We start from the raw sequence: 26273 nt of genomic DNA, 5'->3' as shown, positions 1-26273 counted from the left end.
ACAGAGGGAGACAATACATGGAATTGGTTATGGATCAATATAGTGGATCAATGCTGTCAGGATCGGCCATGTTAGGCTCGACCACCCCATCTATTTAGACGCCTACAGATAGTTGACCGGGTTAAGTTTGGCCGTAACAGAAATTAGAAGCAAGATGGTCACCATGAGTTTAAAGTTTTTCAGGGGGTCCACGTGGACACTGTATATGTGCACAGTGTAGCCTTGCATGGCTCACTCTATGTCCACTTGGATAAAGTATGGTCCAAGTGGACCTGTGATATTCGGCACCCAAAGTGCAAAATTGACCAACTGAACATTAATCACACTCCCGTCGATCTAACACTTGCGTCTAACTTCCGTTATGGTCGACTACCTTTAGGTGTCTAACTAGACAGGTTAGACTAAGCGTGGTCGACCATAACATAGCCGATCTAGATATCGTAGATCCGTCAACCGTATACCCATGGAAACAGCAATGTATAGAGGAGGCAGGGACTAATTTCTGCAAAATTATATAATTTACCCCCATCATGACGTGATGGTGCGGGGCTTAATGTTACCAGAGCCAGGCATCATTAGGCCCTGCTCCATCACGGTGCTTCGCTGGCCTCACCCCCCCCCCAAAAAAAAGGCTGATTTGGGTAATGTCCTACAAAAATCAAATAATAAATAGGACCCTCTGTATAGGAGCTTTCACATGTATATTTGTAAATGTTATTGGCAGTCACTACACTTGCTATTTGAAAAATATAGTAAATTTGCAACCTTTTTTTTCTTTTTTTTAATTTAGAACTAATAGTACAAATTAATACGAGGTCACAATTTAAATCAGCTACTTCTTCCAAGTGTAGCATTACCGATATACTGTATACACGTTGGTGAAACAGTTACACAGCTAAAAATTATATTGTCAATATGTGATAACAGAATGGATTTTCGATTGGCAAAATAGAAAATGATGGCCACAATGTACTCCTAAAATGTTGCCAGAGCTGCTGAAGGATACAGAGTGTCAGCAACACTGGCTGGCAGCTGTATGAGGAGAGGGATAGAGATATAAGGCCAGATGCACGAAGGTTCAAAAGTGACAAAAATGGAGAGTGATATACAACCAACCAATCAGCTCCTACCTGCCATGTCACAGACTGTGTTTTCAAAATGTCAGACAGAAGCTGATTGGCTGGTTGTTTATCACTCTCCATTTTATCATTTTTGAAGCTTAGTGCATCTGGCCCACAGAGACAGACAGAAAGGTGCAGAATGCATAGCTTGGAAAATAATTGGTACTCTTTACCTAGAACGGCGCCCAAGATTTGGATCTTGGGCATCGCAAGGTAAAAAATCGCGTCGGTCGCATCGCATGCGACCAAAAAAATCGCATGCGATGCGACCGACAAGATTACCGCGATTTTACATAGGGAACAATGTTAAATGGCCCAATTGACTCGATTTTACATAAGGAACAATGTTAAATGGCCCACAGACCCCAAATTGCCACCCTCAAGTGTGAAATGGCCCCCCCAATTGTTAACGCCACCCCACGATCAACGTCAACCCAAAGAGTGGCGAGGGGCGGCGGTACGCGTCCTCCGACCTTTTCATACCCCCACTATCCACGTCGGCGTGGAGTTGAGAATAGAAAGTGTGGCGAGCGCAGCAAGCCCCGCGAGGGGACGCGGATACCTTAACAGGAATCCGTATCCCCTCGCGGGCTCCACAGGTATCTGCGTCCCCTCGCCACGCTTCGGGCTTGGTGGCTCGCTGCGCTCACCGCACTTTCTATTCTCAACTCCACGCCGACGTGGATAGTGGGGGTATGAAAAGGTCAGAGGACGCGTAACGCTGCGCTCACCACGCTTCGGGTTGACGTTGATCGTGGGGTGGCGTTAACAATTGTGGGGGCCATTTCACACTTGAGTGTGGCTATTTGGGGTCTGTGGGCCATTTAACATTGTTCCCTATGTAAAATCGGGTCAATTGGGCCATTTAACATTGTTCCCTATGTAAAATCGCGGTAATCGCGTCGGTCGCATCGCATGCGATTTTTTTACATTTACATTTTAACATGCATTTCTATGTGAAATCGTGGGCATCGGATCGGTCGCATCGCATGACATAATAATGGCATGCGATGTACATGCGATGCCCGCGATGGGAGCCGTTCTAGGTAAAGAGTACCAAATAATCACCCCAGCTCGGATTATTTTAACAACGAACAACGTTTCAATATTTCAAACAGTTTAAAATACTGAAACATTGTTGAAATCATTCCAGCTGGTGTGATTCTTTTACATGCCATGATTGTCATATTTCCATCTCTCTACGAGCACCGGCTCCAGATACAAAATGTGGGCTGTATGCGAGTGGGGAACCTGGATCATTTATTGGAGACAGGTCTTCCTGTCCTCAGGACTGCAGTAATTAGATCACTTTGGTAACTGCTTCTAAACTGCATGGGAGGCTACATACACAAACATATTGCATCTTCATGTGGGAAGCCCCTTCTGCAGGAGATCTTGGTGACTGCATAAAGTTGCCACCAAATTGCTGCATAAAATCTATGCCACTGCTATGACAAGATTTATCTACATATTGTTTCATTATACAGCATATTAGTAGTTTGTAGTTATCTGGGCATTCAGTGGTCCTAAAGAGAGCAAACTGGACATTAATTCTAGCACTTATCCTTGAGCCTGCACATCGGGTCCTTACCTGCCGACACTTGAGTGAAGGTAACAGACATCTGCATTTTCAGTTTGTTTCCTCTAAAAACTGGTTTGCAGTTGGAGATGTTTATCGAGAATGGAGAGTACATTTCCATGGGACTTGGTAGTAGTTCGTACTCTCTTCGCACTATGGCCAGTCCTTTGCTTCCCTGTTCATTTATGTTGATAAAGGCGCTTCCCATGTCACAAGTTATATCCATTTTTTCCTTAGAAAATTTCACTTTCCCAGTCAGATTTTTGGGTAACATAATGATCCATGAAAGAGTAACATAATCTGGCAGTCCAGTGTCCCAGTTTGGGGTCCGTAGATAAACAGTGTCGATAGTTTTTGGGGAGACCGTGAATATGCAATCCTCTGTAAACAGAACACACAGAGCTCATTAATTAAAAAACACGCAGAAGAATGGAACACACACCGAGCGTGCAAAGCATGATGGCGCGTGGCGGGCACAGGGCAGAATCGGAGCCTATACACAAGGTAAAACTGATTGTTTTAAGTTCTAACAGCCGCTTACCAGAGCTGCACTAATGATGCTTATGTAGTGATTGGTCGCAATGTGGCCAGAGGGTGTGTGTCACTGGGTATATGAGGTGAGCCCTAGGGATCTTGTCTTTACTGTCTGTTGGGAAACAGTATTGGCTAAGGTCTTGAAAAAGGGTTGATTAATGACCCGAAACGTTGACTTTGTCTGAGCATTTTAAATGGAGAAATAAAAGCTTGAATTTTAATGGATTAAAAGAAGTCTGGGGAGTGCGCTCTTTGAAAGGAAACTTTCTCTCTGGATATAAATTGGGCACACTAGGATACTACCTGTGAGGCTTGAGTATTTGGCACCCCAGCAAAACACAAAAGAGAGACTATACCATCCCGACCATAATTGTGAATATCCTGCAGTGACTTGATACAATATAGACAAAATGTTAATGGGGTAATTACTAGCAGCAGCTGGAGGGATCAGCACATGTTCAGCCAATCAGAGAGTGCAGCGGATAATACTCTCCAGCACCTGCAAGAGATGGGTCACCTATATACAGTAGCATATGTGAGGATGTGTATGTCTGTGTAGAAATGATGTGAACATGCTTGGGACCGTACTCTGCATTCTAGTACCGATCTCTGTTCTGCCTCTTTTATATATAAGGGAATATAAATTCATAATATGCAAATACAGATATAAATCCATACAGTAGGTAAACCTTTCCTGCCAAGATAGTTTCCTCTCTAAAGAGGCAACATACTACGGACCTTATTCTAGGTCACACCCAGCGCTGCAAATTTTGCGGCACTTTGTCTGGTTTTAACGCTGCCCACCGCTCCTAAAGCCACCTGCTCCCCCTCGTTTGTCGAGTTCACCGGACGACTGTGAATGGATGTTTTGCATAAACATCCATTCACAGCCTTGGGTGCGGGGGCCAAATTAGTTCATGGTCGCCAACCATCCAAAGATTTGGAACATACAGGCAAAAACTAAGACACTCTCAGATGTTTTAGCTTTGTGTGTACCCTGTACGGCAGGGGTGGGGAAACTTTTTTCTACCAAGGGCCATTTGGATATTTATAAAATCCTTCGGGGGCCATATAAAAATGATCAATATATTCATGCAGGCATTATACACACGGGCAGCGGTATATACATGCGGGCATTATACACACGGGCAGCGGTATATACATGCGGGCATTATACACACGGTCACCGGTATATACATGTGGGCATTATACACACCAGCAGCGGCATATACATGTGGGCATTATACTGTACATACAGGCAGCTGCATATACATGTGGGCATTATACACACGGGCAGTGGTATCTACATGTGGGCATTATACACAGGGGCAGCGATATATATACATGCGGGCATTATACACACCAGCAGCGGTATATACATGTGGGCATTTTACATAGGGCAGTGGCATATACATGTGGGCATTAGACACTGGGGCAGTGGCATATACATGTGGGCATTATACACACAGGCAGACGTATATACATGTGGGCATTATACACATGCGGACATATGCATAACAGTTCTGCCCACCACTGCAGAGACACCAGGGCTGGCTAATTAATGCCCAGCAGTGTGAGGGTGATATGGATGACTGACAGATCCAGGGGTTGTCATTTATTCATAAAAAGTGACAGTGTGGAGGAAGGGGGGTGTCACCCCCAAACAGGGTTATGCGATTATGGGCGAGATGTATCAAATGGAAAATGCGGTAAAACCCCGGTTTTACCACATTTTCCTATGTATTAAAAATGATACCGCAGTGAAGGGTATCGCCACCTTTGGGTGGCGATACCCTATAGAAGCCTATGGGCTTCTTTTCGCCGACGCAAACCCGCCGCCTCGCCGACCCCCCCTCTGGCTTACCTTCCTGAAGGGTCCTCCTGGACCCTGGAAGGTAAACCTCTCCTCCCCCTAGTGACGCAGCCGGACGTCCTTCCGGCTGCAGGGGGGAGGAGGAGGCGCCGGGGACAGCTTGCTTAGCTGTCCCCGGCGTGACGCCGCGGGAGGGATGCAGGAGCCGGCTGGGAGGTGACGGAGACCCCCGCACACCACATTCCAGGTATCGCGGGGGGCCTCCGTCACCGCACTGCGATGCCAGCCGTATATGTTAGTACATATGCGGCAGCATTGCGGCGGGGGGGGGGGGGGGGGCGAGAAGGGCGGCGATGTATTTTAATACATCCCGCCATATGTCTGATAATCAGACATAATCACATTAACCTGTTTGGGGGTGACACCCCCCCTTTCTCCACACTGACACTTTTTATGAATAAATGACAACCCCTGGATCTGTCAGTCACTTGGGAAAGGAGGTCGGCATGAGTGAGGTTGGGTGGTTTGGTGAGAGGAGCAAGAGGCAGTGATGAGCCGGAAAGCAGCATTTACCTTTTTTACACTGAACAGTTATTACTGTAGCTCCGGCTTCACAGGGTAATGGCGGCTGCTGCGGCTGATGGACTCTGTCCTCTCGCAATGCTCCCGCCCATGCAGTGCATGGTGTGCGCATCACAGCACTCGCGAGAGGATGGAAGTCCCTACCGCCCGCAGTGATTGGCGGGTGCGTCACCTCAGCCCACAGTGATTGGCTGGCGTGTCTCCACAGCTCTCCCCCTTATCTCGCCGGGCAGGCGATCGGGCGGCGCATCACCGCTACAGTTTAACAGGAGGGAGGGTAAGCGGGTATGTGTGTGGGCGGGCAGGCGGGCCGGACAAACTGGCTGCGGGGGCCGTATCCGGCCCGCGGGCCGGAGGTTCCCCACCGCTGCTGTACGGGAACAGGATGGGCAGCTGACATCTGGTGATATCAGCTGACCGCCCCGGCAGCCGCCTCACTGCCTATGTTCCATGGGAACACCCAGCGTTTTGATGGGAACACCCATGAAAGGCTGGGCGTTCCCAGGGGTGTGTCCCCTCGTTGCTGCCCCTCGCCTTGCTGGGTGCGAACTGGGATGGTAAACTAAAACATCCAACATATGCACATGCACAGAAATACACATGCGCATTAGAGAAACATTGGTCCCCCGTACAAACGTGCAGGGGACCGAGCGGATTAGAATAAGGCCCTATATTTGGTCTCTATTACCCCTTCACATTGAACTATTGTGTCTTATCTGGGAAAATAAATATTGTTTCAGGCAGTGTTACAGCCAATAAGACACCTTTCGCATTGCTGGTCATCCCCGTTCACACTGTACCCATGTCAGGCACCACTTAACAGACTGGCCAGGAAGATGCACGGTCTGCACCTTAGATCTCCATTCAGCACCCCAGTGCAAACAGCAGCATTTCCCCACACACCACCCACCGTACTTGCCTACTTTTGAAAACTAGTTTCAGGGAGATTATGGTTGGTAGTAGAATTCTGCACAGCACCCCATCGAGGGGGCATGTCATGCTCCAACCAAAGGGTGTGTCTAGTTCCATATATGGATAGATCTTGAAAAGAGATTGTGAACGTGGCACCTAGAAGCGTGGGTGTGTACTGCTACATCTGAGAGGAATCTAGTAAAATGACTTATATCCAAATGTAGATGAGCCCCAAAGCAGTTATTAAGAGCTACTATACTTGCCAAAGTGCTGGGAAATTGTGCTGATGATTCAGTGTAAATGTATCTCTCTCTCATTCCTTTTTTCCCCAAAAATGCAACAGTGTAATGTGGGCTAGGTGAAATGAAGGAGATTGCTAGAGTAATGAGGGAGAGAGGGAGATTGCTGCTATTTCAGCGAGTCTCCTGCAGAATGCAGGAGGGTAGGTATCTATGCCACCCACCCGCCATTGTCAGCGGTACTGGCACACCACCCATCTGTCAGCCCAAACAGCAGCCTTATTTCATAACAGACATTATGAACATTTGCAACTTTAGATAAATCTGAAAGGGTTACCATAACAACTAGCTCTACTGTAAAACAATGAAGGGAAGGTCACTCATTCCACAGCATCAGGAACCCTACACAAACCACTGAACACCACCTATCTGCTTATGGATTTCTTCTGTGTCTCCAAGAAGTATGCATCAGGATGCATGCGCAGATTAGAAACATTGAATAAGGTCATTATTTTTCTTACTCGTCCATGGAAGGACCCTTACTATTAAGGGTTCGACAGCTGGCCAGAGTAGTGTTCTTCGTGTTATTACAATTTAAAAAGCCCTTTATATTTGTTTCTACCCTTGTGTTCGTTATCACATTACAGCGCATTTATATATCCTGTTTTAAATAGGCTATATTTCACACGTTTTTTATTCTGCTGTCCACGATTGCATATTAAATGGCCATCGGGTCACTGTTCCATTCTGTCCACTGGTCTAATATTTGTACACTATTGGGTGGACTATACTTCATTGCTACTGCCTTATTCTATTGGTATCTAATTGGCAGCTAATAATAGGTCATTGCCCCCATTAGCCCATATGTCTCTATCCTTCTAGAATGGGTGGGGAGATGGTTATAGATAGATAGTGTAGTTTAGTGGGAGAAGGGATAGTTCCGGGATCCAAGTATTTCCTAGGTTGGGGTTAGGTTATCCAGGGTGTGGGTTATATGGAGGTTTGATTTGGGATGTTTAAGGGGCAGGTTTGTTTTTGGGTTTAGTATTGTTTAGTTTGTTTTGTGATGTTATTTTAATTAGACTTAATACAGGCTAACTTTGTATGCTCTATGATGAAACGGTCCTCTAAATATCCCCTTCTGTAATTATTTATCCTGCCAAGCCTGAATGGCGCCTTCAGGCTTCGATTGTTTTGCTACTTACTTGCTATGTAGGGGTTACTGTATATCCTGTTTCCACTCTGTGTATTATACCTGTACATGTCAATATGCAAAGTTATATTGCTGCACATTGCATATAGTTGCGAAGTCTATATTAGTGCTGTTGTTTTTTTTGTATAATTTCACTAAAACTTCAATAAAAACTACTGAATAAGGTCCAATATCCGCCTGATTTAAATCACAAGCAGTCCCATGTAAGATATGAATTTGAACCCCATGACATTCCCTTATGCTTTTGTACCAGTTCATGTGGGAAGGGGCATCTTAGTATGTGCTTGCGCTGGGCTCCAGGGCTGCCTCCAATAGGTTGTTAGTACAGGGGGATGAGGAGGATAACTGGGGGTCCCCATTTGTTACAATTGTACTGCACCCCACAATTTCTGATGACATCCCTGCTGCATTGACTGTTAAGCTTATGAGGTTAAGTGAAATCCTATAGAACTATAATAATAAAAAACATAACCGTGTACACAGCAAGTTTACATTCTTAATGCTCAAAGAAACTTTTGCAATCCTTGTTTCCTAGCACGGCCACACCGATCATGATCTGGGGCATCGCAGGTAAAAAAATCGCGTATGTCGCATCGCATGCGGGCCAAAAAAATCGCGATGCCCGCGATTTCCCATAGGGAACAATGTTAAATGCCTCAATTTTCAAAATCAACATAGGGAACAATGGTAAATGGTCCAGAAACCCCCAAAAACACCCGTGAACAGTGAAATGGCCCCCCAAAATTAGTTGACGCCACCCCACGATCAACGTGAACCCGAAGCGTGGCGAGCGCAGCGAGCCCGCGAGGGGCGGCAGTACGCGCCCTCCGACCTTTTCATACCCCTACTATCCACGTCGGCGTGGAGTTGAGAATAGAATAGTGTGGCGAGCGCAGCTTTTTTAGCCGCATGCGATGCGACCAACGCGATTTTGACTTTTTACAATGGATTTCAATGGGAAATCGCGGGCATCGCGTCGGTCGCATCGCAGGTCACTAAAAATTACCCGCGATTGTGGCCGTGCTAGGAAACAAGTACCCAATCCTTAACCTTACAATACGTAGTTGCTTCATACCTTTAATGAATGATACAAAAGACACATGCAGATTATGTGCAAGTAGTTTGTTAGGATCTCCATCCCATGCGGTGTTCAAAACGATGGTAACGTTGTCTCTCATTTGAACCTTTTCAATGGTCCCATTGAGGCAAAAGGTCCCAATTTGAAACTGATCTCTGTTAGTGGAGCTGATGATGTCATATGTGAATCCCGAGGTTGTTGCGTTGCATGGTTTGTCCTGTACATGTTGTTGTAGGTAAATGGACTTGGATACTATTTCAGTACTTATGTGTTCTGGAGCTATCAGTTTCCAGGTGTACTTCTCCAGGCGCACAGGGAACGCAACCAAAGACTTAGGTATGCTAAGGGACATGTTGTTTATATTACAGGCTTTGATATCCCAACATGCTGAAACACAACGCAAAAAAAACAACATTAAATATTAAGTAAATCACAGTTATGAAGTCCATTATACCATCTTGAGATTTAAGCCAGACATACATTATGTAATTCTGGGCGAGATCCACAATTTTATCAGCTGATCTGGCCAATATTGACATAGTGCAGGGGTTCTCAAACTCGGTCCTCAGGACCCCACACCGTTCACATTTTCCAGGTCACCCAGCAGGTGCACAGTTGCATAAATTAATTATTGAGAAATTTACAAGATCCACAGGAGGAGTTATTTATTTCACTTGTGATTCTGTGAGGAGACCTGCAAAACATGCACTGTGTGGGGTCCTGAGGACAGAGTTTGAAAACGTGTGACATAGGGCCTGATTCTGGTTCACTTACAAAAGCAAACACTCTTTTACATTTGGGTGGGGTTTTTACTTCAAACATATCTATATTGCAGTGTAAAAATAAAGCAGTCAGTATTTTCCCTGCACAGAAACAAAATAACTATTTTGTCCATTAGAGAAAAAAATTGTTTTGCAAGTGAACTAGAATCAGGCCCATAGTGTAATAGGCTAACAAATCAGTGATCGTACACTCGGGCATGACAAAAAACTTCCAACTTGTCTGACTGATCTGATCATTGGTCCCAATTCAGACCCACAGTGTATGCTCTGCTGAGGCTGATCGGCCAACATTTCCTCTGCACCCTCCTCCTCTAGGGATCAAGTTTTAGGGCGGTATTCAATTCGGCCGGTGAGGGGGTTTTCGGCAAGGATTGTGGAAAACAAGCCATCCTCGCCGTTAATCCTCTCTCCGGCTGCTCGCCCTATTCTATGTTCCAGGGGAATCCTTGCTGTCAGAGAACAGCGAGGATTCCCCTGAATGGGGAGGTTTACCGCTAATGCAGCAAGCCCGCTGCATATAGCGGGGACCCTCACCATTTTGATGGACGCACTTGCCGTTTCCACTTTGCCGGAAAAACCTAGCGAGGTGGAAACGGCGAGTGCAGGGGGATCGGTTGAATTCTGACCCGCGAGCTGTGACGGCGAGCTATCAGCACTGCTCGCCATAGGCATTGAATACACCCCTTGGTGAAGGAATAATGCATATGTTACATTATTCTGCACAGGACTATGGTGCATTTTGTACTGTGTATGGCTGTTATTAATGTCACACATCTAGATTCATGCACTAAAAGTGTTTAACACATGGATTTTTATTAATGGACCCAGACCATGCAGTCTCTAATACAGTGGTTCTCAACCTTGGTCCTCAGGACCCCCAAACAGTTCACGTTTTCCAGGTCTCCACAAAGTGAAGTAATTAGCCCACATGTTGATCTTTTAAAATGTGTCAGTGAATAATGAGTGCAAGTGTGCACCTGCAGGGTGACCTGGAAAACGTGAACTGTTAAGGGGGTCCTGAGGGCCGTGGTTGAGAACCACTGCTCTAATAGCTAAATAGTTCTGTGGCTGACGGCAACACCCCCACTGGAACCTGGTCGCACCCTTAACCCTTTGAGTGGCAATTGAATTTTTTTAAAAAGGTGTGAAAATTGCCAAGCAAACAATTTTATTCAGCATAATGACCTGTAATGTTTACCCTATATAGGAAATATATTTTTTTACTTGAATTTATATAACAAATGTGAGCAATGCTATTATTTTTAGCAGATATTTTGCTCATCTCTCACAGAGATCTGGGCGCTCAAAGGGTTAGGCATGGCCAATACCATGGCATTCCCCCTGTGGCCCATTCATGCCCCAGTCCAACATTGTTGTACTGAAAAAAAAAAAAAATGATATATATATATATATATATATATATATATATATATATATATATATATAAAATAATAATAATAATAAATTATAATATTATGTTTCAAATGGTCATCTGCAATGTCAATTATGCTATATTCACTGTATATGTGGTATATTGAGACACACGGTAAGCACCAATGTGTAGGAACCGGAAAGGCGTCAGATACTGGTGCATGCTGGGAAACAAAAAACACAACAACAGAAAGCACATTAACCTCGATCGGAGGGAAAAAAAAAATCACTGCGTATTCCTACCTATTTCCATGTCTGCTGTCACAGTCAGACTGCTTATATTATTACAGAGAAAAGAAATTCTATAGTATCTGCCTCCTTCAAGCACTAGCTCAGAATTACAGTCAGCGAGGCCTTTGCAGATCAAACAAAGAGGGGTAAAGCGACGTGCAATTTTCTTTTTTCCAATGCGTACAACCAGACCTTTATGCTTGGTCAGATCCAATTCATACGGTGTGTCTGAGGATGGAAACATAAATTGTCACATACAATGATTGATTACACAGTATAGGGAAAGTTGTTATTGCTTATTGCAGTGGTTCCCAAACTTCAGAAAAAAATGGAAAATTTGCGCTTATATGTCATCCTTAGGTCCAGTTATGTGTTGAGGAACATGATTCACTTCTGTTTATCCACATATTTTATAATTGGAAGTCACAAGCACTGATTTTCAATATTACATTGTTCATATATCATTTGAATATGTGCTCGACCACCAACCCAGGGCACCCCTGCAAGTGTTCCACGGCACCCCTGTGAGCCATGGCACACAGTTTGGGAACCACTGGCTTATTTTGTAAATTAGCAAAAGCATATGCTATAATCCATATTGCTGAGAGGGTTTGTGAACTGCGCACGGAGTCTGGATTGGTCGGAGATAGCTGCTGTACGGACAGGTGACCGGCCTGACAACATTAAGCAGATAATAGATGGTTGTGTTTCGCTCCACTCCTAGTAGGTGTGCTATTATGTGCAATTAATAGTGCTTCACTATAGTGGGTGTTTTAAAATATATCTGCTGTTCTATAAAGAGGACAACGTAGGAGTAATAGAGGTGCTTGTGTATTTTGGCGGCGCCCCCGATCTCCTTCGCGCAATGTTTGAATCGCATCGCATGCCATGCACCCGATGGCATGCGATGCGACGCGATTTTTGCCCCCTATGCGATGAAAGATTGTATAAGCACCCTAAAGGGTGCTTACAATGTTAAATGCACCCCCACGCCACCCCCCCCCCCCACTATAAACGTGAACCCGAAGCGTGGCGAGCGCAGCGAGCCCGCGACTGGCGGCGGTACTCTACCTCCGACCTTTTCATACCCCCACTATTCACGTCAGCGTGGAGTTGAGAATAGAAAGTGTGGCGAGCGCAGCGAGCCACGGAGCCCGAAGCGTGGCAAGCCTCGCGAGGGGACGCGGATACCTTCACAGGTATCGGAGTCCCCTCGCGGGCTTCACAGGTATCCGCGTCCGCTCGCCACGCTTCGGGCTCGGTGGCTCGCTGCGCTCGCCACACTTTCTATTCTCAACTCCACGCCGACGTGGATAGTGGGGGTATGAAAAGGTCGGAGGACACGTACCGCCGCTCCTCGCGGGCTCGCTGCGCTCGCCGCGCTTCGGGTTCACGTTTATAGTGGGGGGGTGGCGTGGGGGTCCATTTAACATTGTAAGCACCCATTAGGGTGCTTATACAATGTTTAATCGCATCGCATTGTATGGCATTGTATGCCATATACAATGTCATACAATTTTAAAATTGTATGACATTGTACAATATCGCGCGATATCGCGTCGCATCGCATACCATCGCATGCCTTATGATATGATATGCGATGCGATGGGCTCCGCCAAAATATACAAGTACCGTAATAGATAATTGTTATCAGATATTTATTGGTCACAGTACCTATCTCAATAACAAACAAACACAACGGTGATGCTAGTTTCAGTGTCAACTGGCACTGAACTAGGTCATTATACATACAAAATAGATGGGCAACAGAAAAGTAAATGATCTGAGAAAAAAAAAATATCCTATTCGGAAATGTGCTGCTAATGCAGATTATAGTTAGTGTGAAGACACCCAAGGCGGAGAGTGTACACAGTCAATATAGGTTGGGGAGCAAGAAGAGAGCTGGGCGGGGGATATATGCAAGGTGAAAGTCACTGGGAAGCAGAGTTCAGTGCAGGATGGTGACACAGGAGGCTGGCATCCTGACCTTGAGTGGTGCACCCACAAGTACCTGGTGTCCTATGTCTTCTTCCTCTTCGACCATCCCTTGGCGGCTTCTCTTCTTCTGCCAGGGCCTGTGTTCACCGCAGATCTACCGGATTGTGTCCCACAGTGCCTCACACAGGCAGACACAACATCCAGGTTAGCGGTATCAAGAGATACCGCCTCCCAGAGTTGCACTGTCTGGGAGGTGCCGTGGGCTTGATTCTGTAGTCAGAGGAGACTTAGTGAGGGTGAGCAAAAAGTGATGGATGGGTCTTTGTTTCACCAATACATTTCGGCCCCGGAGGCCTTCTTCTAGGGCAGGCATTCCCAACCAAGGTCCTCAAGGCACACCATCAGTGCAGGTTTTCTAGATATCCAGGCTTGAGCACAGGTGACAATTAGTATCTCATGGATTCTGATTAAACCATCAGTGCTGAAGCCTGGATATCACTAAAACCTGCACTGTTGGTGTGCCTTGAGGACCGTGGTTGGGAATGCCTGTTCTAGAGAATTTTTGCAGTGTGATTTGGCTTTGGGTATCTTTAGGCGTTTGGGGCGGTCTTTTACCTGATTTTTCATTTATGATAGGTTCATTTGGAGGTGGCTGATTCGAAAATGAAGTTGTCAATCATGATTACCCCACCGCCCTACTTGTTAGACTAAGTATGGTACTAGGTTATAAGATCCTTGCTGGATATGACTTTTACATCAAAGAGTCGCATATACATTTAATTAATGCTGTTGACATTAGCATCCGAATACTGGAATAAACTCTTGATCATGAGCTTGAGGTAGCAGAATATAGACTAGTGATGAATTTGAGGTCACTGCTATGAAGGGAGGTTGTGATGATCCAGCAGACATTAATGATGTTAGATTTAGTTTGTACTCGGTGCTAGTATGCTATTGTCAATCAATGGTAGAATAGTGATGACATGGGAATGTTCCCCTTGTTCTTCTAGTGTCATAAGGAGGTTGTGCTGATGAGTAGTGTCTGATTGACTACGTCCACTCATTTGGTCAGGCTTGTGTTTATATAGTCAGTTCTGTAAACCCATGGCCTTCAAGATTGTAACTTGTTTGATCTGAGAGCTGGTGGCATGCTGGTATCAGTCCAATAAAATGGTTCTCTCTTACCTACTATGGATTTGATTTCACTAAACAGGAAATAGAGACAGGAACCACAAACAACAAAACAGGATCAAATTCTGTACCATTTTTGTAGGGAACCCAAAATGACACCAACTGAAAACACAGCACAAAAATCAGACAAAAGAAAACTAAAAAGACTAGAAGAGGATGAAGCCCAGAACAGGTAACAGAAATAGGAAAAAGGAAAAGTAATCACACACTCACCACTTGTCACTTACAACTGCTAGACTAAGGGCTTAAGTTTGCACCCACAAACAAATTAGATACATTTCACACTTACTTGAACCTTCACAATTTCACATGAAAACTAGCCCTCAAAAAAATACTCATCATCCAGAACACCAGCACCACTCAAACAAAATGCAGACCCTTATAAACACACCAATTTAAACCCTCCATCTGAGTTTTGTCTAAGCCACATGAATGCCCCCCAGATAAATGCCTTCACCAAAATGGTCAAGTAAGACTTAGAACAATTACACCTTACCAATAACATGAACAACCTAACTCATAAGGAATCCACCACCTTGAAACAACTACAAGATCTTCATTCTATAATCATTAACATGGCAGATACATTTGGTACATTTGCGTTAACAAAACAACTACTATTTAATAGAAGCACAGACTAATTGACGATGAACAAACCTACAAAAAAACTATATCAAGACCCAACAGACTCATTTCAGAAATAATTAAAGAAACATCTGCAGCCAGGATTAACATATGGCATTTTAAACCCACAAGAACACAAATTTATACAGACCAAATATCCAGTGATCTCGGATATTCTACTATTTACCCAAAATTCATAAGGACCCAATACATCCACCCAGTAGACCGATCATATCAAGGATCAGATCACTGACCTTCAACTTACCAGAATATCTAGATACAATACAATATCTAGACACCTTATGTACAAACACAACCATCTTACCTCAAGGACAGTACACAAATTCTCAGCCGTTTACGAGACATCACATTGGAGGAGGAGCTATGGCTCATCACAGCAGATATTATATCACTGTACACCAACAATGTACAGACAACATTAACCATCCATGAAAACAGCGCACTTTTATTCTAGACAGCATTACCTTCATTCTACAACTCAACTATGCACGGTTTGAAGATCAGGTCTATCTTTTAACCACATGGACAGAGATGGGCACGAGATATGCCCTGAGTTACACTAAATTTTATTCATAAGCTGGTGGGAAGACAGCCACATATGGTGTGGCGGTCACCTCGGGGTTAATCTCGTGCTCTGGACTCGCTATATAGATGACATTCTTCATCTGGCAAGGTACACAACAATCAGTACAGGAATTCCTTATACACATGAACAACACCACCAACAATCTCAAGTTCACAGGACAATACAGCAAAAGCCAGGTAGAATTCCAATACAGCAAAAGCCAGGTAGATTTAGAAATCTTTATAGAAAATGCTCATTTACATACCAAGACATACAGAAAGGCAGTTGATGCCACCACCCGAACTGGTTGAAGGCGATACCTAAATAATAATTCATATGACTGAGACAAATTAGAATCCAAGACCATTAGCTAGCCATCCAGTTCATAGACTGAGACAAATTAGAATCCAAGACCATTAGCTAGCCATCCAGTTCATAGACTGAGACAAATTAGAATCCAAGACCATCAGCTAGCCATCCAGTTCATAGAGAAACAATATGCACCTGATCAGGTAGAATCAGCTTAAAAATAAGTTTATAATTATAATAGAATATTGTTCTTTACAAACTATTCCCAACATGCTAATGCATTGTAATGCATCCTGCGAAAACACTTTGCCACTCATCAAAGATGAACTTCTAATCATAACATCTTCCCACCCAACCTAGGGTAATCTAGGAATAGGAAAGCACCAGACTTATGGAGCAAACTAGTTCACCATCATATTCCTCCCAAAAATGATGCAAACCTCAATTGACACCACCACCACCACCACCACAGGTGGTTATTACTACTGTGACACCTGTGTAGGCTAATAATTCAGGGAAGCACAGCACCAAACCAACCACCAGCTTTGTATCAACAAACACAAATGGCACCTATAAAATCAAGAACAGGTTAACCTGTAATAGCAAAGAACTGATTTATTTACTAGAGTGCCCGTTGCACCGTCAGACCACTAAGAAACGTACCGGCGAGCACTTACACAACATCAGGAAGGGGTTTGAGGAACATAATTTATCTAAACATTTCAAGGACCATCATGACAGTAACCCCCATAGGTCTTAGCTGCATAGGCATCCAGAAAGTTTACTGCAATTGGAGAAGCAGTGACTACATACTGCAGATTAACACCACAGAACTTAGGTAGATGTACGCGCTCAAGACACTCTCACCAAGCGGTCCAAATGTAGACAGACAATTACATCAAATACAAGATAACCATTTTCTTAAGGTGCCTATACATGCTCCGATGTACGTTGTGATGCGTTGCGCACTCCCAAACACATCACATCACAGCACAATCAGTACAAAAAGCATGCTGCTTTAACACATTGAATGCTTTTTGTACTAGATGCAGTAAAGTACAAAAAGAACGGGCAGCATCACAGTGTATATAGGCGGCTTAAGACTGATACCAGCATGCCACCAGCGCTCAGATCCAAATAAGTTACAATCCTGGAGGCCATGGGTTTACAGAATGGACAATATAAAAACATACCTGACAGAATCAGCAGGCACAGTAAATCAGATACTACTCATCTGTACCACATCCTTATGACCCCAGAACAACCAGGGGAACATTCCCATGTCATCACTATGCTACCATTGATTGACACTAGCATACTAGCACCAAGTACAAACTAAATGTAACATCATTAATGTTCGCTGGATCATCACAACCTCCCTTCGTCACGGCATATGGTCACTAGGTCTACAAGCACTAGGTCGACATGACTGAAGGGCAACATGCAGGAAGTTCGACATGGGGTTTTCACTTTTTTAGAACCGACATGTGCCAACAGGCGGTATTTCATGCCCTAACATCCACTAAGGCGTGGTGGGAGAATAAAATGGTGTGCCCAAAGCATGGTGAGCATAGCGACACATGCGAGGGGATGCGGTGCTACGTTTCAGTGTCCATGTCAGCTGTGTCAGCGTTGGACATTCCCCATGTCGACATAATGCTTGTGTTGACCAAATGACCCTGTTGACCTAACCCATGTTGATCTTTAGTCATGTCGACCTAGTTGCGGTCTATCCAATGATCCATAACCCTTCATCACAATTACGTCAAATTCATTTGTTGATATTCTGCTACCTCAAACTCATGATCCAGAGTTTATTCCAGTATTCAGTGGCTTATGTCAAAAGTATTAATTGAAATTATATGTGACTCTTTGATGTAATAGTCAGATCCAGCAGGGATCATTAGTATAACAAGTAGGGGGTGGAGTAACCATGATTGACAATATCATGTATGATTCAGACACCTCCAAATTAACCTGTCACAACCTGGGAAAAATCAGGTGAAAAGCCACCCAAACACCTAAACAGACCCAAAGCCAAATCACACTGCAAAAACTCCCTAGAAGAAGGTCTCTGGGGCCAAAACGAGTTGGAGAAAAAAGGACGCATTCATCGCTTAATGCTCACCTCCATTAAATCTTCTCTGACTACAGAGTCAAACGCACAGTACCCCGCAGACAGCACAACCCCATAAGGCTGGATCGCTCTATACCACTAACTCGGATGTTGCGTCTGACTATGTGATGCCCCGTGGCACAGAAGCCGGCAGATCAGCGGTGCACACAGACCCCGGCAACCTCCTGTGCCACCATCACGGCTTCCCATAGACTTTCACCTCATATAGGCCCTTATTCTAATTCGGACGGTACGGCCCGCGTGCGGCCGTACCGCCGATGTTTTTACTCTGCACATGCGCAGAGGTGAATCTGCGCATGTGCAGCCCCCTTCGCCGCAGACGTATTTCGTCCGCCGCAAAGGGGGCGTATAGGGGCGTGAGAGGCATCATGCCCTCATTTCCCTATGTGTACGCCCCGCGTTTCATGGGCGTTCCCATGCAAACGCGGGGCGTATGCATGGTAATGAGGCCATGACGCAACTCATGGGGGCGGAAAGCTGACGTCGCCGGATGTCAGCTTTCAGCCCCCATACAAGCTACCACACGGACGATTGTCCGTGTGGTCTCAGCTTGCGGGAGCTGCCGCGGCGTGCGGACCTGCCTTCGATGGTCGACGACCATCGAATGCAGGGGGCAGCTCCCACCATGGTGGAGGCGTACGCCTCCACCATTTTTATGCGGATCGCCAGCCGTCCGTGTACGGACGGCCGTGGCGATCCGTAGGGTGGGCGGGGATTGGTTTGTGCGGCCGGAGCCCCGTGTGCGGCTCTGGCCGCACCAACCAGAATAAGGGCCATATACAGGGCCACTGAGAGGGGGGGGGGGGGTCATAGGGTGCAGCGTGCTGTGCTGCACAAGGTGGATTCAACAATGCCCAGTCCTGTGAAAAGATACTAATATTAAAATGTCAAACCACTTTATTTATTTATTAACAGTTTCTTATATAGCTCAGCATATCCATTTTACTTCTGAAGTGACTTTAATTAATACTGTTATTGCATTAAAAAAGTATTTCAAAAGGTGTTAATCTAGCAAGTACAGAAGACTACAGCATGCAAATGGCTACATTCGAAGTGATCAAGTTCCTACAATTTCAGATAAAGAGCAAAAAAGGAAAAAGTTCATCATTAAAAAAGTATAAGTATTAAAAGATTAGACAGTTACAATACCCTGACTTGGTACAAGGACCATATGTCTATTACATATGCAGACCCACATACAGTAGAGAACATATTTAACTTAGTAAGTAACAAGACATTGGTTCCCCCGGCACACTGAATAGTTTTAGCAACCAATCTAGAACACTACATGATAATAGAATTCAGAGATATTGGTTACATATACCTGCGCTAGGGACCCCCAATATACAGAGAAGCCTTGACGCGGCTTGGGGGCATATCATACACCTGCGCAGGTATATGTAACCAATATCTCTGAATTCTATTATCATGTAGTGTTCTAGATTGGTTGCTAAAACTATTCAGTGTGCCGGGGGAACCAATGTCTTGTTACTTACTAAGTATTAACCCCTCCCTTGCATGCACCTGAAAAGTTTTACTGAACTAATTTGAGCATCTACCACTATCTGTATGAACATATTTAACTTCATGAAATAATGAAAACGAAAGAAGCATTTATTTAAAGGAAAAAAAAAACATGCAATATTCAAACCTCACTTCTTAATAACTATTATACATAAATCAACTATTTATATTGTCATTATCTCTATTGGTGATACCACCTCCAAGTCAAAAGCCAAATTTGGGTAAATTCCCCATCCCCCAGTCCTTGCTGTCCCCCTCTCTGCTTCAAGGTGCACACTTGTAAACAGCTTCTTTTTGTCCTCCAGTTTCACAGACATGAATGTATTCCTCCTGGAATAGCCACTGCATTCGAGACACACAGAGGCTGAACTATCATTGGTGCAGTGCACCGGGACCCCTGTGGATTAAGGGGCCCACTGCTTCCCCTGTCATATTCGGCCTCCCCGTCACCTACTGCTGTGTTGGAGTGGTGGAGGGGGGCCCCAGGGGCAAACGCAGGATTTTCAGAAGGGGGTTTCCAGAGAGGGGCAGAGCAAAGCACGGAGATGGACACTTAGGTGACCCAGTATATGCCGAGTCAGTTAAAGTATTATAGATAGACCAAATGTATATAAATAATAATAATAATAATAATATATATATATATATATATATATATATATATATGTAATATGCAATAGAGGTCACTCACAAGATTTTCTCGCTGCACGGCGGCAGACTGGCAATAATGATCACAACTGACACAAGTAGTAGTGAGTCAACGTTTCGGGCTGGTCGCCCTTTATCAAGACAAGACCTCTATTGCATATTACCTACATTTCCTGCCGCCGTGCAAGGACAGAGGGACAACCAAGTCTTTGACTGTTTGGATTGAGTGCCAGGATTACCTGTATATATATATATATATATATATATATATGGAGAAAATGGGGGGTTTTCAGGGTGCGCTAATAAAAAGAAATTGTAGCGCACCAGTCAGCAACAGGTAGGTACAATTTATACTGATATACAGCTGACAAACATAGGTAAAAACATATAGGAATAAAAACTTCCCAAAGGGAAAAGGCGGTACAGCAATACCAGGTCCGTCCGCAACTGATCACTGCTGTCCGGTTTCCATCGACACCTGGTATTGCTGTACCGCCTTTTCCATTTGGGAAGTTTTTATTCCTATATGTTTTTACCTATGTTTGTCAGCTGTATATCAGTAAAAATTGTACCTACCTGTTGCTGACTGGTGCGCTTCAATTTCTTTTTCCTTTACAAGCATACTCCGTGGGAGCCGTGGTTGGATCCCTATTTTGAAGCTGCGCACATATGGGAAGATTATGGACTTAGCCTGATATTTTGGACACTTTGGGACTGATTTGCGCTGGGTATTTTTCTTTTTTTTATATATATATATATTTATTTAACAGCAGTGTAGACCCCTGGGCATAGCAATGTATTGGGGCCCCTACCAATCCTCCAGTGGTAGGGGCGGGGGAAGCTTTGATGTCCCGCGGGTGGTAGGGGGTATTAGATCAACCGCTCAGCATGTAGGGCCTGGATCAGTAATTTCCACTAATTACCCCTTTACTGCACAGATGGTGGGAGATGGATGGAATATATCCTCAGAAAAACTCTAAGTCAGACAAAACCTGAAATATCTGACTGGGAAAAGCAATTGACAGGCTTGGATGGGGACCATTCCTTTGAAGTCAGATATCTCCAGTTCCCCAGGGCTGATTTTTAAAATTCTTATACCTATGGAAAGAGGGGACCCTCAGCTTTCAGACTAGGGCCCTTAGATTCCTGGGGGGTTTCTGGGTACTCAGAAACCCCCCCTGCGTGCGCTACTGGGGCCAAATTATACTATCTAGAGCAGCTCTGCATGGAAGAGTGGGCCAAAATACCGACTACAGTGTGTGCAAACCTGGTTAAGAACTACAGGAAACATTTGACCTGTAATTGCCAACCGAGGTATATATTATATATATATAATATATTGGAGGATTAAAACTTTTTGAAGCTATTTGGACGGAGTGCTGCTCTTCTTTTCATCTGTATGCAAGCCCTGCGAGTGGGCACCCGCCTAAGCACTGTTTTACAATTGGAGTGCTGTACTTTCTCATATATATACATACATACATACACACACACACACTAGTAAGCCCTATTACACACACTAGTATAGCGACAGATAGATAGATGATATATTTATTTATTTATTTTCAATAAATACCATTAAGAAACTTACCTCCTTGGCTTTTCTGAATGGTGACAGTAAAGTTCAAGGTGAGACCAGGGTAGCCTTTGTCTACGTCACAGTTTTGCAAGGAGAAGTTGAAGTTATTCTGGATGTTTGCATGCTGCTTGTCACTGAGTTTTAGCAGTGATGTCTTCGGAAGGTAATACTCTACATTCACCTCATTTTTCACACACTTGGGCGTGGTATAATTCACAAACTCAACACTGGCTGCATGGGCAGTAGGTAAATTGAACTTCCAAGTCACTTTTTCATTACCGGGAAATGCAGCTGGATAATTTGCAGATAGTAGATTTACAAGGGTCTCCTGCTGGAAGGTGGATTCAACAATGCCCAGTCCTGTGAAAAGATACAGGCATCAGCACTGGGCCTGGGAGGTGCTCTGCACATATGCATTATTCTGTAAATACCAATCCTGTCTAACTTTTTCAAGACAATGGGCCTAATTCAGACCTGGTCACAGGACAAAATTGATCTTAAAATGGGCAACACCATGCTGCACTGCAGGTGGGGCAGATGTAACATGCAGAGAGTTTGATTTGGGTGGGGTGTGATCAAACTGAAATCTAAATTGCTGTATAAAAATAAAGCAGGGCTTTATTCCAGAAATTCCCTGCTCTAATGGGTTCAGATCTGAGAGAAGGATATGACACATTGATATCATCACAATCATGCTTATAAAATTACTGCTGCATGGATATGTGGCCATAATAATCCTGGGATACACTCTAACAATCTGGAAATAAATGCTGTAACATAGGGTGAACATGATTCCTTTGTAACATTAAGTTGCATTAAGTAGTGGAGTGCATGGACCTTTTCTTCTAAGATAACCACTTCACCCAGACTATACCAGGAGCACCACAGAACCACTGGATCCCTTTGCAGTGATTTTTCTTTGAGCCAGCCTACTCAGTAATTTTGGGCAACCAAGGCAGTGGTCTAGCATTTCTATTGCTCTGAAGAGGTTACTTGCTTTGAAAATGCCCAAGACACACCTGTGTTTAATTCTTTGCTTTCAGTATGCTGAATATCCCTATTTTATCTAGGCATGAGGGGGGCTGGCCGTGCCAAAAAGTAGAGGAGTGCCCCTGTGCCAGCCCCTATAACCTAGGGTTTTCGCCCAAATTCTGGACCCCTCCAAGCTACATTCCACACTACAGCCTAGTGTGCACCTTGCTGCACGAAGTGGAATGCGCTATGGAGCCGGGGGACAGAGAAATCCTTCCCTGCAGGTTGCGGCCTTCCCCACAAGTGCAGCTGGGCCCTATATTTCACCCCACACCCGCCTCTTGAGCTTCGCGAGCCAGATCCTGGTCATTGGCAGCACCCCGGAGCAGTACCAAGGCTGGCCTGGTCCCTGTGAGGTAAGGGGACCCCAGCCAGGGACCACTAAACTTGGATCTCCCTCCAGGGTACTTGTGTAGTTTCACGGCACCAGTTATGTTAGCATAGTGTCCCTTTCAGAATCGGGTTAGTGTAGAGCTGCTGCCGGCACTACGCTGATAACGTAGCGTCCCTGTAGTCGTGTAAGCGTCCCTGTCAATACCAACGCAGTGTTCCTGCAACTATAACGTAGCGTCCCTGTAAAAAACGGCATAGTGTTCCCTCGACTAGCGTAGTCAGTCATAAATAGTGTGCTGTCGACCAGTTTAGTCAGCGTAGCCAGTCGTTAGCGCAGCAGTTATGTAGCGTGTTCAGCCTGTCAGATACAGCATAGTGTTCCCGCGGACAGTGTATCATAGTCAGTCAGCTGGTAGATTGAGCGGTACGCAGTTAGCGTAGTCAGTCAGCTGTTAGATTCCCTGAGAGTCAGACATATTTCAGTCATGGCTGCTGAAAAGCTGACACTGTTCAACCTGCCACAGATGGAGGAGGAGTCGGTGGCATTTCTGCAGAGCCACACATTCCTGGCTGACACACAGACCAGCCCCAATGGGCACCCTGAAACACCCCCACCATCTCGAAGCGTGGCGAGCGCAGCGAGCCCCGCGAGGAGACGCAGTACGCACCCTACCGACCTTTTCATACCCCCACACTCCACGTTGGCGTGGAGTTGGACTTATAAAGTGTGGTGAGTGCAGCGAGCCTCCGAGCCCGAAGCGTGGCGAGTGCAGCGAGCACCGCAAGGGGATGCAGAATACATGTGAAGTTACCCACGTCCGCTCGCCACACTTTATAAAATCAACTCCATGCCAACGTGGATAGTGGGGGTATGAAAAGGTCGGTAGGCCGCATACTGCATCCGCTCGCCACGCTTCAAGCTGGCAAGGATAGTGGAATAAACAAGGTCGACAGCTGTTAGGTTTACCAGTGTTTTTCACATTTTTTTGGAATAATGCTGCACCCCTATACCCGACTAAAATTTAGACGCTCTAGCGCAGGCATGTCCAACCTGCGGCCCTCCAGATGTGCTAAAACTACACATCCCAGCATGCCTTGCCACAATTTGGCTATTAGGGAATGCTAGAATGATGGCAATGCATGCTGGGATGTGTAGTTTTAGCACATCTGGAGGGCCGCAGGTTGGACATGCCTGCTCTAGCGTCTAAATTTAGATGCACCCTTGTTAGCAGTTTGCAGAGCATCTAAATTTTAGACGCGCCCTTTTGTTAGCGGTTTGTCGGTGCTGTACTTAGACGCTATAGCGTCTAAGTACTAGACGCACCCTTCAGATGCCCCCTTTGTTAGCGGTGTGCCGGGCTGTCTATTTCTCTGTGGAACACAATGACCTGGCAGCGCTGGGCTGCCGCGGAGTCACTACGCTGACAACGTAGTTCAAGCTGCCGCCGTGAAACTACACAAGTAAGGCAGCCTATGAGCTACGCTGATAACGTAGCTTCAAATTAGCTACAGCAGTAAGGACTATGCTGATAACGTAGCTTCAAACAAACAGCGCAGCGCTGCTGTCGGTGCTACGCTGATAACATAGCTTAGAGAAGTAAGGCAGCCATTGGGCGTACAGCTGATAGAATTCAAACATAGCGTAGCATAGAGGTGGTGCCGTGAAGCTACACAAGTACCCCTTCCAGCTGAGTGGAAGCAGCGGCTGATGTGTGACAGTAATGTCCTCCTCCTTTCAGCTTACGGTAGCCATCTTGGTTGCAGTGCCTATACCTCTGATAGGGAACCAGCCCTTACTGTGATAGTGTGTGCAGCCAGAGAACAGACAGACAGCCTGATTAGGGTGTCATTGACACTCCCATCTCTCCCTTGAGGAAAAAATAAATAAAATAATATTTAAAATATATATATATATAAAAAATTATTAAAACAAAAAAACACACTTCATCTTATCTCCCTCTGCTGCTATTTTGATATACTAGCATTACAAGCTTTCATTATGACACGTCAGTGGCTTACATCCTATTTGGACACATGGCACTGCCATGCAGCTATTGTGATGTGATTCTCCCTGCCCCACGTCCTCTCGTGTACCCTAACACGGTTTGCTTCTGCACATTGTAAATGCCACGGATAGCCATTTAATGGCCTGTTAATGCCTATCCACCTGGGGTCACCGTACTAAGGACCAGCACCAGCCTCTCAAGCATGTGTTGATTAAAAGCTCCTCTGCCACTTGTATTTCCCCGCTATTGATCTTTCCGAATTCAGTATGGTCAGGAACAAGAAGTCTCCTCCAAAAGATACCGGTACTCCTTTAAAAGAAACCATGTCCCAAACAGATATGAGGCCTTTCCTACAACCCACCCCCTTCAAGCAGACTGAAGATTGTGTGCTCAGCTCCTCCTCCTCTACCCTGGATTTCTTCTCGTCTTCACATAAGGTGAACCTGACCCCCGAACATCCCACGGGGAACAAAGATCTCCAGGATAACCTTGTTTTTATGAAAAACCTCCCCACAAAACAAGACCTGCAAGATACAATTAGGAGGGAAATGGCTACTATAAGGCACGATGTAGCACAACTATCTGACCGTGTCTCCACCTTAGAAGAACACCATGACTCCGCTGTCATTTTTCTACGCTCCCTGAATGACGTTATAAAGGCTCAGTCAGCAGAGATCAAGGTGCTGCAAACATGGATGGTAGACCTGAACAACCGAGTGAGGAAAAAAAATATTTGGGATAGAGGTCTACCTAAAGAGATCCTCTATGGAGGTCTAGAAGACACCCTCACAAAGATTTTCATTGAGATTCTTGGCAATGACCCCAGCAATCGTATCACATTCGATCGCGCT

At 45.0% G+C, this 26273-nt stretch overlaps 1 protein-coding gene across 1 annotated transcript in view; it reads right to left on the bottom strand.

Moving 5' to 3' along the window:
- The window catches only part of CDCP1 (CUB domain containing protein 1), a 68562-nt gene that overhangs the window by 3805 nt on the left and 38484 nt on the right, over positions 1-26273 (bottom strand). Inside the window, exons 4-7 of the mRNA XM_083188554.1 lie at positions 22064-22411; positions 11528-11743; positions 9069-9458; positions 2713-3081 (exon numbers count right to left, since the gene is read on the bottom strand). Of these exons, the coding sequence (XP_083044680.1) occupies positions 2713-3081; positions 9069-9458; positions 11528-11743; positions 22064-22411 (1323 nt within the window). The remainder of the gene's footprint in view (positions 1-2712; positions 3082-9068; positions 9459-11527; positions 11744-22063; positions 22412-26273) is intronic.

The sequence above is a fragment of the Crinia signifera genome, chromosome 5, assembly GCF_055691185.1.
Source record: "Crinia signifera chromosome 5, ASM5569118v1, whole genome shotgun sequence".
Classification (NCBI taxonomy): Eukaryota; Metazoa; Chordata; class Amphibia; order Anura; family Myobatrachidae; genus Crinia; species Crinia signifera.
Note: the sequence above shows the minus strand (reverse complement) of the source record. Positions and strands in the feature narration are given on the sequence as shown.